Source organism: Candoia aspera, chromosome 1 (assembly GCF_035149785.1).
Source record: "Candoia aspera isolate rCanAsp1 chromosome 1, rCanAsp1.hap2, whole genome shotgun sequence".
Lineage (NCBI taxonomy): Eukaryota > Metazoa > Chordata > Lepidosauria > Squamata > Boidae > Candoia > Candoia aspera.
In genome coordinates, this window is record NC_086153.1 from 117,972,614 (window position 1) to 117,991,229 (window position 18,616).

An 18,616-nucleotide genomic window follows, 5' to 3' on the forward strand; every position below is an offset into this window, starting at 1 on the left:
CAGATGTAACAACATATCTTGCTTTAACCTTGATCAAATAAACCAACTTTATATTCCTTACTTTTACTTCTAATGGTCTTAATCTTTCATTCAAATATTGTCATAGGATTTGATTTCTCTTCATTTCTTCTTTGTCCCATTGGACAGGGTTCTTGCTGTCAGTTTCTCTATATGAAATAGAAGATTGTTAAACATAAGGCAGGACTTTATAAGGTCCCCTGAAGAAGACTTTGTGGCCCAAGGCACTCTTACCATTTCCTAGAGGGTTTGTGATTTAAACTGGGCCACAGAGAATATTAAATGGGAACAGAAGAGGAGCATTTTGAGTGGAAGTGCAAAGAAGGATTGCTGCCATGTGCTGTAGCTTGAGATGAGCCACTAAACTAATTGACAGGGGCTCCGTAAGGTAAAGGTAAAGGTTTCCCTTGACGTAAAGTCCAGTCGTGTCCGACTCTAGGGGGCGGTGCTCATCTCCGTTTCAAAGCCTTGGAGCCGGCGTTGTCCATAGGACACTTCCGGGTCATGTGGCCAGCATGACTCACGGAACGCCGTTACCTTCCCGCCGAAGCGGTACCAATTAATCTACTCACATTTGCATGTTTTCGAACTGCTTGGTGTGCAGGAGCTGGGACGAGCAACGGGAGCTCACCCCGCCCCGCGGTTTCGAACCGCCGACCTTCCGATCGACAGCTCAGCGGTTTAACCCGCAGCGCCACCGCGTCAGCCTGCAAATCCCAGGGTACTTGGAATCTAGAGCAAGGAAACAGGAAAGCAAATAAGGAATGGGAGTTGAAAGTTTAGGGGTGACTAAGTTTAGGGTTAGTTTCAGTGAGAAGATAAGATGGAAATACATTAGCAAGTGACAGAGAAAAGGCACATCTGCTCTACTCTTCCTTTACTTCAGGCTTTTTCCCTAAGGAAAGTAGTATCAACCATGTGGGAAAAGATCAAATGATGAAAGAAGGAAGTTCCAGTTAAAGGAAGGATAAATTGCATATAAAGCATAATGCAATTTGTAGATATAATCTCAGAGTTTGTGCAGGCTTTTTTCAAAGGCGGGCAAATGTTTTCCTCATGTTCAAAGAAGACAATAAACTAGGCCCAGGTAATTACTGACAGGTCTTGTGTTACCAGTTTGTGGAAAGACTCTAGTCTGAAAGTAGTGTCTAAGCATTTAGGAAAAATTGCTGAGATAACAGTAGACTTTTTTGTTTGTTTGTTTGTTTGTTTGTGCCTTGAGTCATTCTTGATTTCTGGCAACTGCTTGGACTAGTCCCTGCAGTTTTCTTGGCAAGTTTTTCAGAAGTGGTTTGCCCTTGCCTCCTTCCTCAGGCTGAGAGAGAAGGACTGGCCGAAGGTCATCCAGCTGGCTTTGTGTCTAAGGCGGGAATAGAACTCAAGGTCTCCTGGTTTCTGGCCTGGTGCCTTCACCACTATGCCAAACTGGCTCTCAACAACGGACTAGCAGAAATTATTTAGAAAATTGTTACATTTAACAATGCAATAAAGAGAAAAGAATAGATTGAATCTGATAGAAACAGAAATGTTGCTGATAATTAAAACATTTCAGCATTTAAAAAAAAATATTTAGTAGCCAGTAACACTGCTAAATCTCAGTGACAGCTGCTGTAGTATTACCAAAGAATAAAATAAAATCAGCCATATTAGTAGCCCAATCACTTTGCACTGAATTTGGTCTTCATGAGCATGCCAAAAAGCAGCCAAACTGCCATGGTCTTGAGAGACTGTACATTTTCCACCCTGGTCACAGGGACCAGATGCAAGTATTTCAGAAGAGTTTGCATTAGTGGTCCAATGAAATGCTGAAAACTCATGTATGTTCACCTTAAGCACCAATAATTCAATCTCTAACAAAGGAAGAGAAAAGAAGGATGAACAACAGCTAAATCCTGGCCCCCCTCCCAGTAAATCAAGTGTGAGTCAGGAAAAGCTGGCATACTGGAGGTTTTGTTGCTAGCCACATGTCAGAACTATGTAATCTCTTGTGGTCTCCCTGCCACTGGTAATATATTGCCTTCTGTTCTATAAATAATGAGACTTGTGGTTGCTGACCAGGAAGAAATGGAGAAAGAGAACAAATGCAATGATGTAATTTACACCATGGCAGAAACCTGGCAAGTTTGTGTCTCTGTGTGTGTATGCTTATTTATAGCATAACCTACTTGTGTTGGGGCTGCTTTAAAACCCTGCTATTTCATGGTTAAGCCTTACATATCCGTGTATGTAATACATGCCTGATACATCTATACCAAATGGAAGAAAAATTAAATCTCTTACATACATTTTTTTTCAGTAATTCAAAATGCTGTAAGCCCTCAGAACTATGTTCCCTTCAACTGTATATATGACTGCCTATTTTCCAGACTTTTATGTATTGAATTTAATAAAGTTCTACCTCTCTGCTTCATCTGAATCATGGTGGCACTTAGGAGGTTCTGTGATTTGGTTCCCATTAAGAATTCAGGTTCAAAGTTGGGAAAATTGCTGGGGGCAGGAAAACCCTTCTTTTTTCTCCAGAATTATTTGGGATTGGGTATGCTTTCTGTGTAGGGGATAACTCTCCTCCTGTCAGTTGGGTCCTCCCACATAGCTGCAGTCGTGGCTGAAGCAGACTCTGGTTCAGACAGTTTCCAGGCCTGAGGTGATGCATGCTGTCCTTGTGAGTCAAACGCTCCTCTTCCATCAACTACAGGAGCTTGGAGGGCGTCCAGTCTCTAGGGGAAAATATAAGATAGCCTTGGTACGAAGAGGTCAGGGGGAAAATGGTTTTCTTGGAAAGTTTTCCAAGCAGGGAGGTGGCATTTAATATTTCTTCTCAGATGGAAAAATCCAAAATGGACAAATAACTGTTAGTCCTGTGGCCAGAACTTGGGGCACAGTAGGCAACATCTTCTGGGAGCCCACATGTACTCCTTAGAGCTCCGTCCTCCAGATATTCTGACTGCAAGTTCTCCCCTGTTGGGAGTCTTTCTACCTTATCCCCATGCTTTCGTACCCTCTCCACATACGCGCACAAACAGGGATGCTGGCGTATTCTCTTTCTCTGTGTCCTCTTACATTTTGAAAGAGGTGATGCACGTTACAGACAGAGCAAAGCTGCAGCATGCGTTTCAAAAGGCCTCTAAGAGAAGGTGGATGCAGAGGAAGGTGGGTCAGAGCCCTTTTCAAGATACAAGGCAGAATTGAAGAGCTTCATGCCTGCCCCTGAGCCACGACTTGCACACGGTGGCCTGGGCTTAGTAGCATCACCAATGGATACAACTAGACCAGTGTTTCTCAACCTTAGCAACTTTAAGATGTGTGGACTTCAACTCCCAGAATTCCCCAGCCAGCAAGGTCTACGTTCGAGGTCTACGTTCCCCTCAAAATTTCTGACTATGCTTCCAAACATGACATAAATGGTTGGTAAATCTCTGACTATAATGGTTATTTAATGGATGCCTTATGTCTTGCACTTTACAAGTATGATCAAGTTTACTGATGAGAAAGTCAAAGAAACACTGGTATGTTTTTAAAGCAAGGCTGGCTGGGGAATTTTGGGAATTGAAGCCCACACACGCCAAGGTTGAGAAACACTGAACTAGACTTTGCAACTTGTGTTGGTGTGTTTATTATTATTATTATTAGACTTAATAATACAGAGAAAAACATACTTCCCTCTTAATTCTGTTTTTTATTTGATGATCCTGAAAGGGATAGCCAAGACATTTGTGAGGGCTTTGTAGTGGGAGAGGACACACGGATTCTTCTGAATCTTCCCTTTCTGTATGCTGTTGGATATAGGAAGTGAAATGCCGTCTTCCTTTCCATTTACCAGTCAGTGCAATGTGCAAATGTTATATCCTAGTAACATTTACTCTACTCAGGCTGAATTTACATAATCCATTTGCAACTTGTTTATGTTTTGTTACATAATCACCAGGTCCATAAAACTAGTTGAATCCTTTCCACATGTATTTTGGTTAGGATACTTTATAAAATGCAGTCTCCTCTTTCCTTCAGTTGGGGAAATTCTTGATAACATTTCATCAAACGAACTTTGGAAAGTTTTCAGTGCCACTGAGTACAGAGTATACCAGGAATTTCGAGGTCCAGATTCCCCTCAAAATTTCTGACTATGCTTCCAAACATGACATAAATGCTTGGTAAAACTCTTTGACTCTAAAAGTTGTTTAATGGATGCCATATGTTTTGCACTTTACCAGTGTGATCAAGTTTACTGATGAGAAAGTCAAAGAAACACTGGTGTGTTTTTAAAGGAAGACTGAGCCTTTTCATTAGAACACAGAATAAATGTAAACCTGTATTTTTTAACTGATAATCTTCTTTTTTAATGTAGGGTCGTGCTTCATTAACACCTGAGAAAGAAGTGTTTGCTCATCAGCATAAGGAGATGAAAAATTTAGAAGACATTGTTAACAAAATAAGACCAAGTGTTCTTATAGGTAATAAACTATCTGTATATCAATTCATTTAAGTTTGCCTTTTTGTTTGATTATTTATGTCTGTCTATCTGTGTGTGCCTGTGCGCGTGCACACACACACAGGATATGTATACATTTTAGAGAAATAGGTGCAAGTATCTGTTGAGAACATTATTTCATAACAGTGATCTATATGCATAAGAACAAATACAGTAAGATATGCTGGAAATTCTCACAGTTTTGGAAACTAGGTGAGGTTATGGAGATTTTTGAATTACACTGTAATGTAATCCAATAACATGTAATGTATGAATAACATATGACCTCAAATGTATTTAAATATGCTAAATAGCTTCTTGGGCTAGGTCTGTTTTGTGAATTTGCTCCCTGAGTCATACTGGAATAGTCTCCAATCATTCTTTTTCTCTCTTTAAAATTCTGTGCTATAAAATAGACTAATAGATTGGAAAACATACAATTTTTTGTAGACACATTTCTGCAGTGATACAAATCAGATACATTATTTTCTGTCCCATGATATGTAATGCTGAGTGTTGAATATGAAAAGGATATATTTCTTTGGAAGTTGTATTTACCTAAGGGTGCTCCATAAGCAAGAAAGACTGATCGGATGTCATATTCTTTTTCCTATTTGGATGATTAATTGTTTAAAACCTTTCCTTGAATAGTTGGGATCACTAAATTATCTGATATTTTCCAAGGTTTTCATGAAACTCCAATCTCACCAACAGCCATTTATGGAATATTACTAGACACTACTCAGGAAAATGACTTGTTGTTGTTGGACCAAGAACAGAAACAATTATTTTAACAAAACTAGCCATAAAGCATGTGAGATTATATTTTCTAATTTATTTTGCTGTGGCTAGGAATGATTGTCATTTGTACCTTTTGCTTTTTAAAAACAAAATCCACATTAAGTAATAAAAAATAGTAAGACAATAACTTTTGATAAGACCAATTTTAAAATATGGGGAGCTTTGAACTTCAGATTCTTTAAGAGTTCTAAGTTGTCAGAGCAAGGAAAAAAGAATGAAGGAAGATTATACATTCAAGCTGGTGATACTTTAGCTAAGGCTACATAGCTCTTTGCGTCTGTAGCATCTGCTTATTAAATTTAATACACCTTAATTTAATTCTTGTCAAAGGCAATGTCCTGATGTGAACTTTTTTTATGTTATGACCTTACTTTTCCATTTTGCTTGAGCATTCATAGTTTGTTCTGTTAAGATTTTATGTAAAGACCCCAAGATCCTGATGAGATATATTTGGACTCCTCCATATTTGCTCATCTAACTCAATATCTCTTCCTTTTAGCCTTCCTTTTTTTATTGCCTTAGACTCAGGATAGGTATATGCAGATATTTCATAAACTGATTTAAGACACCTGAAAACATGGTTTTAAAAAATGAAGCCAAAATTTCATAACTCCTTATTGTTTTATAATAATGAGCCAGCTGCCATTTCCAACAACACATTTAATAAATTGGACTCATGAGGTCAACTACAACAGGTAAGAGTCGAGGAATTGTTCTCGGAGAATAAGAGTTTGGATATTGTCTACTTGAAGGTTGTTTGCTTCTTTCCCCTTCTCTGAATCACATTTCTCATGTAAACATGTGGAATAAAAATCTTTATGAAGCAGATTGATTAAAGAAAAATCTACGTACTGTACATTGGAAGATGTTCCTTCTAGATGAATCCAAAAAGTAAAAATATGGGCCAAAGAAAGATATCCAAGTATCAGAATGGTTATAGAAGAGCAGTCTTTTCAGATAATTGCAATTCTCTTCCGAATCTATCCTGTGGAAATTATTTCCATTTAAAGAGAAGGAAAAAAAGGCTGAAGATGACTTTAAAAAAACAGCAGTGGAGATTAAAAAATGATATTATCTGGTTGTCTCATGAAATTTTCATTAACCAAGCACATTGTTCATTAAAGTCTTTTCTGAAAATGGCCAAAATTGTAACGATCTCAGATTCTGAAGCTTGTTATTCTGGACATGATCCAGAAACTTTCCTTGCATCAGCTTCCTTGAAATGAAAAAGAAATAGCACAAAGTAGTTTAAGAACCAATATTCCAATGAAAATATTTTAATATGTCTGGAATATCTCAGAATACTTTATTCATAAGAGAAAAAATGTGCTTTTTTAAAAAAAAACTTCCCTGTAAGACTTCTATACTTCTCAATGGGTGTATTTTATTACTATATTCAGTGAAATGTCTTAGTGAAAATAAAGAAATAGATAGGGCTTCATTTATGAAATTTATTCATTAGGGGAGCTATGACATTTATTCAAGAATAAACTGACACATCATTTTGGGTTTTATATTCTCACAAAGAAATGGCCAGTTACAGAAAACAGTGGTGCTAAAAAAAAATGCCTATATCAAAGTTGCCTCATTCACTATAGCAATGCCTAACCCATATTATTAATTTCCTGATCTCCTCTCCACATCAGTGGTAAACATATTGTGATGATGAAGAGGATGATGATGGTGATGATGCCATATGTGGTGAATGTAATTATATTAAGATGGTACTTCCGCCTGTCTTGTCATTTTATCTTTTTAAAATGTGGAGCAGAAATAAAATCAAATGAAATTGTTTTTCAGTTCCTTTGCAGAACAATCTTTTAGACTGATGGGCAAAAATTGTATATTCCATAACATTCTGTTATATTTCTTTCTGGCATAGGAGTTGCTGCAACTGCTGGTGCATTCACGAAAAGTATTATCAAGAATATGGCTTCCTTCAATGAGCGGCCAATAATTTTTGCACTCAGTAACCCAACCAGCAAAGCAGAATGCTCTGCTGAAGATTGCTACTATCTAACAGAGGTATTGGGGGGAAGAGAATTATATTTAAATTGATTATACTTTGTGTTGGCACATTATTTATGTATATATTCATACAATTGTCTCTATGTATTTATTCTGGCAGTTTTCAGTCAAGACTTATTTGTGGGTGTCTTCAGCAATATTTCTCCATAATTTTAGGTTAAAGGGGAACCCAGTTCCCAATTGAGCTAGCATTTCAGCAAAGTTACGTGGGCAACATTTCAATTTATACAGGATTTCATGTATATTCCAGGAATTTCAGTTTATACAGGATTTCATGTATATTCTAGGACCGAATAGAATATATTTTTTTCTTAATAACTGTCACTGAAGAGAGAAATAAAAAGTTGCAGCTCTTTTAATGATTCAGAGTAATGTTGCCATGCTCCTCAGAATTGCTCTACCACAACAGTTGCCTTCTACTGCAAAGTTTCTAGTTCAGATTTGTAATATAGAGATTGCTGGTATGTATAAAAAATGGAAGTAATTATTTAGAGTTTACTAGGGATTTACAAAACATTTTGATGTTCAGAACAGCTGTTTGGAAATGATCCATGCCTGAACCAAAATGAATTTGTGCAGGGAAGAAAACAGGAATGTTTGAGCGGGGGTGGGGGGGCGGTATGCCTCACTGGGACATGGATGACAACTAAGGAGGAGAAGGAGGGAAAGTACTGGGGAGGTGTTGGGGTTGGGGGAAGGCTAGGCCGGTGGGATATGCCATGTTGGGGTATTGAGAGCAGGGGCTGAAGGAAGGAGGGAAGGCTTGGGGGAAGATCAGAGTGGGTGGACTGCTGGGACTTTCTCAGTGACTGAGAGGAGAGATGGAGTGACTGTGCTGAGAAGTTGGGGACTGGGTGGGCAGAGGGATACGCCACATTGGGACATTGGTGGTGGCTGAGGGGAAGGATGGTACTAGGAAGATGGAGATAGGGGCTGGTAGGATATGCTAAGCAGGGAGCTGTGGAGAAGGAACAACATGCACGAGCCTTCCCCTACCTTCGTTTCACCCAAAATCTGGAATAGCCAAAGCATTCTGGGCTTCAATTCTAGAGACCCATGGCGGGATTTCTGGAACATATTCTGGGGTTTGAAACAAAATATTTTCCCTGTCCCCCCCTTTTTTTATTTTTCCCTAGACTTCAAGATTGCTTATTATTTTTATAAATAGGTACAAAGTATAACATGTTCTTTTTGCTTACTGAAAAGTACATATGCAATGTAGGACTGGAGCAGGAATGCAAATATTTTTAAAGCAGATGGAACATAGTTCTATCTGGTGACCTGAAGACCTAAAGATACACCAGAATTACTAATCTTCCATTAAAACATATAAAACAAGCTGTTGTAATTCTGCATGACACCAACATAAATCGTATATTTTAAATAACTGGATGATGTTGATGTTTGTATTGTATCTATGTTTCCAGTTCTGCAAGTGGACAAAACTCTTTTTTTAAATTAAGATGACAATTGTATGCTCATTCACATAGAAATAATTGATCTTTGTGGGATTTCTCAATAAACCTGTGTAGGAGTGCATTATAAAATAAAATTTAAGATACTGAGTTTGTTTCAGTATAAGCAGTTTCACACACATTGAATGAAATGTTCACCTGTTGTTCTCCGGTAACAGTATGTAGCGAATTACTCAAGTAGATTTCCTGGCTGTGTGCTCATGTTTGCACCATGTTTATTGTAGCATAGCAGTTAGGAAGAAGAACAGCAGCTTTAGAAAGGTGTGAGGGTGTGACTTCAAATTAGGATGACAAGATTCAAAAGAGGAGGTTTAAAAGTTGTGTGGAAGATGGAATTTCACCAGCTGGAGCTTGTCATGCAGGCTTCCTGTGATAAGAGGCCTCAACATACTGTACATAGACATGCATAGACAGAATGATCACAACACTCAGCTGTGGCTGAAGAGAGCTTGGAAAAGTATGTATTTCATTCTCCCAGATGTTTTTTTTTAAGGTGAAAGAATTAAATTGTAGGAAACATACAAAGCTCATTCTTGTTATCTACAGTCTAGCAGATGCAGATATTATAGTAAAATTATAGAAAGGTTTCAGACTAATCTGAAATTTGCCAAGGTATCTGGGAGGAACCAGAGATATTTATATAACATCAAATAATAGTTCTTTTGCTCTTTGTGTAGTTCCTAATATAATCACTTTATAAAAGCACTGCTATCTACATGAACATTTCAATGAATATCCATCTTTTCCCATCATATAACACTTTGCAATACTAATTTTATTTTTTTCAGGGACGAGGCATTTTTGCAAGTGGAAGCCCTTTTAATCCAGTCACTCTTCCAGATGGACGCACGTTTTATCCTGGACAGGGGAACAATGCCTATGTATTTCCAGGAGTTGCCCTTGGAGTTGTTTCATGTGGAGTGAGAAACATAAATGATGACATTTTTCTCCTTACTGCAGAGGTATTAACTATTCTTGGTATATATAAATGGGTATACAGGTAGTCCTCATTTACTGATTGCCTTGTTTAGCAACCTTTCGAAGTTACGACAGTTGGGAAAGAAAAAACTTTGCAACCAATGCTCGCATTTAAGGCTGTCTTAGTGTCCCATGGTCACACGATCTCCATTCGGGCCCTTTGCAACCATAGCACATTTATGACTGTTGCAGCATCCTGCGGTCATGTGATTGCCATCTGTGAGCTTCACAACCAGCTTCCAACAGGCAGAATTAATGGAGAATGAGAAAGTGGAATTCTAAGTCCCAGTCATGTGATGTCTCGCTTAACAACCATGGTGATTCGCTTAATGATAGAAGTGGAAGTGATGTCATAAGTCCAGTGGGGTCACATGATTTTTCACTTAGCAACCATGGTGCTTAGCAATGGAGTTGCTGGTCCCAATTGTGGTTGGTAAGCGACTTGTAATCTCTTATCATTTGACCTTGAACAGATATGCCTTTCAACAGCCATCAGGCTTCTGTTGCTTTTATTTTGACCAGTTGAAAGTAATTGCTAAATGGCAATAATATAATGAGGGCTTGGCCAGTTGTGTCTTTCTGTTCCAGATTAGTTATTGTGTGGACACCACTCCAATGAAGTAGAAAGGTAATATAGAAAGTGTCTTCTATACAAGAACTCTAATGACTACTATTTCTATGATTTTACTACCTAGAACAGGAGACTGAGAGTTCTAGTCCCGCCTTAGGCATGAAAGCTGGCTGGGTGACCTTGGGCCAGTCACTCTCTCTCAGTCCAACTCACTTCACGGGGTGGTTGTTGTGGGGAAAATAGGAGGAGGAAGGAGTATTAGGTATGTTCGCCACCTTGAGTTATTTATAAAAGCAACAGAGGCAGGATAGAAAATAAATAAATAAATAAATAAAATAACCACATTTATTCTCATCCCTGTGATCAAAGCATACTAGCTGGAAGGGAAATTTGAAACAAAAAGAAAAACTCTTCATAGTGTGAACCAGTTTATGAAAATCAAATCTGTGCCTTTTAGGAAGAGCAGATGTTCTGTTTTGATCCTTAATTACTGATGGATTCATAGCTTTTTGTTCCACTCCTGATTTCATGGATCCTGTTTTGTTTGCCACAACTTTCAGTTCTGTTACTGATTGAATGCAAAGAATGTTTATAAAATGCAGGGTTGATGTGGTGATATGTGTAATTGCACCAAGCTTTTTTGAACTCAGAAGATGCTCATCAATAAAGTAGTGGATAGGGAGTTGTGACTGGACTAATACTTGAATCAAACTTGACATGTGTATTACTTAGAATTTAGGAATACCATTCCCTTTGCCCCTGGGCTTATCTATAATGATTTTTTTTCCACTTTAGAACTGAGATCAAGTGCTATAACTCACATCATGTGAGTGGACTTGCATTTGTTCAACAATAATTTTTTTTGCATTCTTCCCAATACTGCCCTTTGTTTCTCCCAAATTTGATTCAGAGGATTATCAGACACACCAGAGAAGATTTGGTGGATATACAAGGAGCAGAATCTGTAGTAGCTGTGCTGTTGATGGGTGGATACAATTGGATACCACACCAAATAATCCAGATTTCAACATTCAAAGAAAAATTTAGATATATAGAATTCTGGAAGCATCTCCCATTACAGGGCAGCTGCTATTTCAAGATTACATCTAAACTGCCCAGAGTCATTTGGAATTGGATGGCCATAAAATGTCCCAGATGCCCTCTCTAATGCTGTTTTCCTGAAGGAGAACAAAGGTTACAATAGAGAAACATTGCTTCTGTCCCCCCACCCCCACTCCACAAATACGGGGACCTTGAACATCCTTCCTGGACTGAGTGTTTGGGCTAGATCAGTTCTACCTGGATGAGGTAGTCCTGGGGTGGTGTATCCATGAAAATGTAGAGTATAATTTAAAGATCATAGCCTTCCCTATGATTTAGTCCACTTTTGCAAGATAATCCCGGGAGTAGACATATCCTGTATGGGGTACAAATTGCAGACAATCACTAGATTGATTATGTGCCATCAAGTCATTGTTGACTCTTAGCGACTACATTGATAGATTTTCTCCACTAGATGGCAGCAGAGAAATATGGAAAAGTCAAAGTCTTTGCTGCTATCTAGAGGTCATCTGGATCTATAAGCTTACTTCAGAGCAAAAAGATGCACTAGGCTCCTGTTCCATATTGCATGGAAAACATCTTTTGAAATGGAAAGGGAAGACATTCAAAAGTGGTTTGTGATACAGAATAGGTAACTCTTCAAATAAGAGGGGAAGGGAAAGACTACTGAACTTTCCTTGCATAAGCATATAGTGTAGACCTGTAATAATATACCCATTAAAATGATAATGTTGAAAAGGCGAGAAAGTCCCTCAAATACAGTTGCTTCTTTATTCAGCTGTCTGACGGCAGGCAACATTTTTATGCTGAATTTTAACTAAGATGATGTAACTGATGTCACCACAGGACTTGATGAGATTCAGATTCCCCTTGTCAGCCTGCAATCATTCTGCAAGGCCTCCTGGTTTAAGAGCACTTGGGTCTCCTAGACAAAAGCATTACTTACTCATTAGCCACACCAAATATAGACTGCTGCTTTTTCCTAATAACTTCAGCTCCCCCTTGTGGATTCCAAATTATAAAAATACGTCAATTTTGATAACATTTCTTCAACGCTTTCCTCCTTTCAGGGAAAAGAAGACGACAATAAATCTTTCTTGCACTATAAAATTTCAAAGGGCTAGTAATATGTTCACCGAGTGAAAACTTTATTATGGGGAGGGGTATTCTTGTGAACAGAAAATAACTCAAGAATAGCAGGCAAGAAATGAAAATGAGGATTATAGAAAAAGTATTTGGTAAGACCAAGATATAAAGATTAAAGGTACACTTATCCTCTTTCTCTTTCCATTTAGTTTCTGGGGTGGGACCCCTTGTGTGATTGTATGTAGTATTACTGCTTCTTGTTCCAAAATCACTGTGGCTCCTCTGGTGCAATTGTACATTCCTTCCCCAAGGACTTTGGGAATGACAACATGGTGGGGTTGGATATCCTCACTTTTATAGCCTTATTCTGGATAAAGCCCTCCAGTAAACATTGCTATCAAGCGTCTAACATTTCTATCTTTTGTTTTATAGTTGGTGTTAATGATTCCCTAGCACTTTCAATATCCAAAGTGCTTTGCTATCTCTTTTGTCTTAATAATTTAACTACAGCTAAAGATGCCAGAATTAAAGACAGTCTACTATGCTACCTGTTGTTAATCATTTCTAATTAACAATGACTGGGATTGCTGCATTATGAGACATTTAAAATACTGGTTCACCTTTCTTAAAGATGCCTTTCTATGAGTCTCAAACACCAATTTGTATAGCTTTCTAATGTTAAAACGCAGGATTTTGCAGACTGTAAGGGCAGCCCAATTACAGAGAGGTACTTTGTACATTTAGGCAAAAAGGTATATAGATAGCTTTGTCTGGACTTGGAAGCTAGTAGAATTGGCTCTGTTTCTTACTGGGATGGGAGACAAGCCTAAACTGGGAAGCTGATATAACATCTTGGAAGAAGGCAATGGCAGTTCCCTTCTGTATTGTTCCAAGAAGCCATCAGGAGTCAAGGTCAAGTTGGAGACGTTGCTTTCAAAGTCAAGGATACCTTTCTTTTAGCTTTTTCTTTATGCCTGAAATTATTTGTTAGGCCTGATAACTTTATGCAGCTGATTAAAAAAAGGATTTTTGAGGTGCAAAAAGAGCTTATGTTGCTTTGAGTTTGATTCTGCTTCCTTTGCACTACATTTAATTCTGGTACTGAAGCAGGACTCCTTTATTATGCACATATCTGCATGAAAGAAAAGAAGAAAAAAAATCTTTTAAGATGATTTCTGGATGATTGGTCTTCCAAGTCATCTCTGTGGTGTATCCTAGCACATTCCTAGTGTTGGTAGCAAACAATAGCAGAAGCAGTTGTTCAAATCAAATCAAATCAAGGATCAGAGCATTGGGGTAGAAAACAGTAGGCAAACAGGGCAGGTATCAGAGATGGAGCTACTGTCATTTTAAAACTCCAATAAACATTCATTCTTGATTTTTTTATTAAAGCAAGTTTTTCTTCTTTAAATAAAGGTATCAGTAATACATGTACCTAAAAATACATACTTTTTCTTCCTAGGTAATAAGTCAACAGGTATCAAAGAAGCATTTAGATGAGGGCCGTTTGTATCCACCTTTGGTTGCAATTCGAGATGTCTCCCTTAAAATTGCTGTGAAAGTAAGTTCATTCTTTATTGACTACCCACACTGTGTATCAGCCTTCAAGGTAGACCAAAGTTATGAATGCTAATGCTACTTTTATTATAAGGTTACAGTAACAGAGCCTTGTAGGTCTGAATGCGCCTCTCCCCTCCCTGACTTTACATTCAAGAGAACGAAGGAGGGTCAAGTCTGAGATGCTTTCTCAAATTACATTCCTGCTTCGGACTCGGATTTATCTGACCTTGTCTTGGTTGCGGCTCTTCTTCCTGTTCCTCAAGGTTATTCTCAAGCCCATTACACTGATTTGTTAAATGGTTGTTAGAGCCTCGTGTGGTGGCAGAGTGGTAGGTGGCAGTATTGCAACCGAAACTCTCCCCGCGACCCGAGTTCGATCCCAGCGGAATCTGGATTCTCTCTCAGGTAGCCGGCTCAGGTCGACTGAGCCTTCCATCCTTCCGAGGTCGGTCAAATGAGGACCCAGCTTGCTGGGGAAGGTGACGGACAACTGGGGAAGGCAATGGCAAAGCACCCCACTCTATAGTCTGCCAAGAAAACATTGCAAAAGTGGCGTCCCCCCAAAGGGTGAGAAAATGACTTGGGGACCTTTCTTTCTGTTAGGGTTTTTCTCCATTTCAGTGACAAAATGTTTACAAAAATGCCTCAAATTAATTGTCGCACAAAAAGGTTCAATGTAGCAAACCAACCCTACATTGTACCACTTGCTAGTCCCTGTTGAAATTATTTTGATGTGAATCCATTCTCCCCTTTTGCTTTTTAAGAAGGTTTGCCTAAATAGGACTTCTTTTTCCAAGGTGGATGCCTAGCCTAACCTAGCTGTGCCCCTTCTTCCTTCCCCTCCTTTGAGGGTCTCTGGTGGGGCAGATATTCTCCACCACCCTCTTTATCCTGGAAAAACTCCCATGACAATGGGTAGCTATCCAAGCTGTGAAGTCCAAGTAAACTGAACCTGACTTAACCTAGTCACACTTTCTGACAGGTAGTTCAAGTCATGTAAGTTTTGTCCTGCAGGACAAGTAACAGCGAAGCGGCCACTGGGACACAGCCCTGATCTAATCCGAGTGGAGCTTAAACATGTGGAGCGTCAGCCACAAATCTTTGGCTTCTGGTGTAGTCTGACCGTCTTTCCCACTCCCTGGGCCTCATTCATTTTTCATTTTCTACAAGCCTGCCAGTTCTTTTCTTCTTGCTTTGTTGTTATCAGTAAGGAATTGCTTCTCTTGGGCACATCTGGTAATCCTTTTAAAGCCAATTGTCCTATTTACTTCTCTTCAACTTGATAAGGCAGATATTTTATTGATGTCAAAGCAAATTTAACTGTCAAAGAATTGGCTTTGAAATCCTGCATTCTTTGTATGGCAAAAGTTTTGTTTATTATATTTTTAAACCAGTGAGAAAAATCAATACAACAGCATGTGTTACGTAATACAGAATATTATATTATTAATATTAATGTTAAAAATACAATCAATGCAATTACAGTGATTGTATTTGATCAATATATCATCTGTATCATCAAATAAAAAACAATGTATTTGGAACTCTGTTAACTTCATCCCCTCTATATATTACATAGAATATCAGAAATATTTGGAACTGAATGTGTATAATTGTATAATTGCTACCTTGTGAAAAAGCGAATTACAAACTGGAAGCGATGGTATAAAACCTCCATCTGTGCATTTATTTCAATATATTTGTGCTACTCCCAAAATTTATGTCTGTACTTAGTTATTGTGAAAAGAACAAGAAAGCAAAACTATTTGAATTGCGGAGGGCAGGTCTGCAGGGATCCCCATAGGTCTGACGAATGGCTGTGTAATAGGATCAAAGTTTTCTTTAAAGCAGTTTTATTTTTCACATCTCTTTAAATTCATTTAAAGGAAATACATTTAATTTCTAAGGCTTTCCAGAATAATTTTGCAAAATGCATTCTGTCCTGGCATTCCCAAGATGCTGTTTTACAGACCTCAGGATGTGAGTGGAGAAGTCCATTAAGGGTCTCCTCTGTTATGCTTGAGCAGTAACTTGGAAGAGAGATCTGGATCCGTGGGATCCAAAGTTCTTTCCCTCAGTAGGACAAAAAGTAGGTTAGCTGGGATACAGTTACTTAGATATAGAGAAATGGTACTTTCATACACAATTACCAGGTGAAATAAAAAGTCACATTTAGCACCTTAAAAAAAATACTTTAACTTCACCCCCCCCTTTTTAAGGAAAAATCTATGCCTTACACAATAGATGTGATAACAACTAAGCATATTTATTTCAAAGTAAGTTCCAATGAAAAAATAGTGGGACCTACAACAGAGCTGTAAGGATGATTTCATACATTATAGCTTGGATCCAGATGCAAATCATGAGTCCTGCTTAATTTAATGGACATAAATTTTTTATTACTATCTCCCAACCCCCACTAATATTTAAGTTCAGGATTTAGGCTTGTTGTATTTCAGTGCATACATGCAAGGCTTTAAGTTTGCATGTAAACATAATACAGGTAGTCCTTGTTTAGTGACTGCCTCATTTAGTGACTGTTCAGTTATGATGGTGATGAAAAAGTAACTTTGCAACCAATCCTAGCTTTTATGTCCTTTGTGGGTCTGTAAAGCAAAGCTGAAGTAAGATCATAAGCACAGTCATGGTTTCATTAGTGACTGCTTCACTTAATGACCAAGTTGCCAATTCCAATTGTGGTCACTAAAGGAGGAGTACCTGTACTGTATGCCAGTTGTATTGTCATATATGTACAGTTCCCCGAGAGCCAAAATTACTAGAGAATGCTTTCAGTAATCTGCTTTGCTTTGCTTTAGCAGTAACTTTGCTTACTGCTAAATAATGTATAAAAGGTTCTCAGGCTTTCAACTGGGAGAACTGAAGGAAGATCCAGAAAACTAAACATACACGCTATTGGGAACATTAAGAGTCTTAAGGTTGCAGTCATCTATGTGCACTGAATGCAGTGAGCCTTACACTTAAATTCCAATCCTGTAAACATTGTCTGGGACGCGGTGGCGCTGCGGGTTAAACCGCTGAGCTGCTGAGCTTGTCAATCGGAAGGTCGGCGGTTCGAATCCGCGTGACGGGGTGAGCGCCTGTTGCTAGTCCCAGCTCCTGCCAACCTAGCAGTTCGAAAACATGCAAATGTGAGTAGATTAATAGGTACCGCTTCAGCGGGCAGGTAATGGCGTTCCGTGTAGTCATGCTGGCCACATGACCACGGAAGTGTCTACGGACAAATGCCGGCTCTTCGGCTTTGAAACGGAGATGAGCACCGCCCCCTAGAGTCGGACACGACTGGACTTAACGTCAAGGGAAACCTTTACCTTTACCTAAACATTGTCTGGGAGTAAGAATGGGGTATCTGAGAAAGCCAGGGTGGCAGGATTAAGTATGCTGCCAGTTATGACATGTTTCTGTCATAAAGAGCTGAGTGTGCTTGGTGAATTGGCCCTCTGTTGCCTGACCTGACTACTTTAAGATGAAGTGCACTCAGCTGAAAAAACTTCATGGTTCAGCAGTGCAGCTAACATGGATTAACAGATTATGATTGCTACAGTTTGTAACAATTCCTTTCAAAAGGTACGATGTGCAGGAATGTTTATCTTTTCTTGGATACAACACAGACTTATTGCTAGCTGTATGATGGGAATCTGATACCTGGTAATTTTGGATTTGCAGCATGCTGCTGCTCAGGCCGATATGAATTCTAACAATGAGGGATCTGTCTTCTTCTCCTAGATTGCAGAGTTAGCCTACAGGAACAAGACAGCCACTCTCTACCCTGAGCCAGAAGACAAGGAAGCATTCATCCGCTCCCAGATGTTCAGCACTGACTATGAAAGCTTTCTGACAGACTCTTATATCTGGCCCAAAGACGCAATGAAAATACAGACAAGAAAAGTTTAACCAAAAGACAACACTATAACTATGGAGCACTCCAGAGATCGGTTGATTTCTGTCTTTTGATAACTCAGAACCCAGTTTTTAGCAGCAGAGTGTTTTAAACATATGGGTTTAGGGTTAGAAATGTTAATGTTCTTTCACTTTAAGCTACTATCATAAATACATAAGCAAATGAAAATGATTTGGGTATAATATTTTCCGAGTTCTTTTAAAGGGCATCTGCTAGATTTCTGCTAGCAGCACTTACTAGAGGAGGACAAAATTCAGTAAAAAGTTATTCTTCATAAATATTGACATCTGTACAAAATGTTGGTTCTGTTAACTAGTTTTGCCATTAAATTCAGATGAAGCAACTCTGATAAAACATTGGTGTAATCACTTAAAGCACGGTTGGTGATGTTCAGTGTCACAAGGCTATTTTAAGTTTTCTCCCTTTGTTTGCCAACAACTCGTCTGTAGTGGGCCTTTGTGGAAGATTTTCAGTTATGTTCAATGGTGCACTCTCAATTCAAGAACGCCTACTCCATGCCTACTCAATCTATGATTGCAGCTTGTAGATCAGCGAGGAGTGTCGTTTGGTGAATCTTTTCTGTCATTGGTAACTTTTGCATTGAGATCCCCCTCCCCCCCAATTCTCAATAGAATTCACAAGTTTGAAAAATA

At 38.7% G+C, this 18,616-nt stretch overlaps 1 protein-coding gene across 1 annotated transcript in view; it reads left to right on the plus strand.

Annotated features, from left to right (window-relative positions):
- The window catches only part of ME1 (malic enzyme 1), a 134,210-nt gene extending 115,904 nt beyond the window's left edge, over positions 1–18,306 (plus strand). The window contains exons 10-14 of the mRNA XM_063312599.1: positions 4,361–4,466; positions 7,167–7,309; positions 9,576–9,749; positions 13,947–14,045; positions 17,789–18,306. Coding sequence (XP_063168669.1) covers positions 4,361–4,466; positions 7,167–7,309; positions 9,576–9,749; positions 13,947–14,045; positions 17,789–17,956 — 690 coding nt within the window. The 3' untranslated portion in view covers positions 17,957–18,306. The remainder of the gene's footprint in view (positions 1–4,360; positions 4,467–7,166; positions 7,310–9,575; positions 9,750–13,946; positions 14,046–17,788) is intronic.
- The last annotated feature ends 310 nt before the right edge of the window (positions 18,307–18,616 follow it).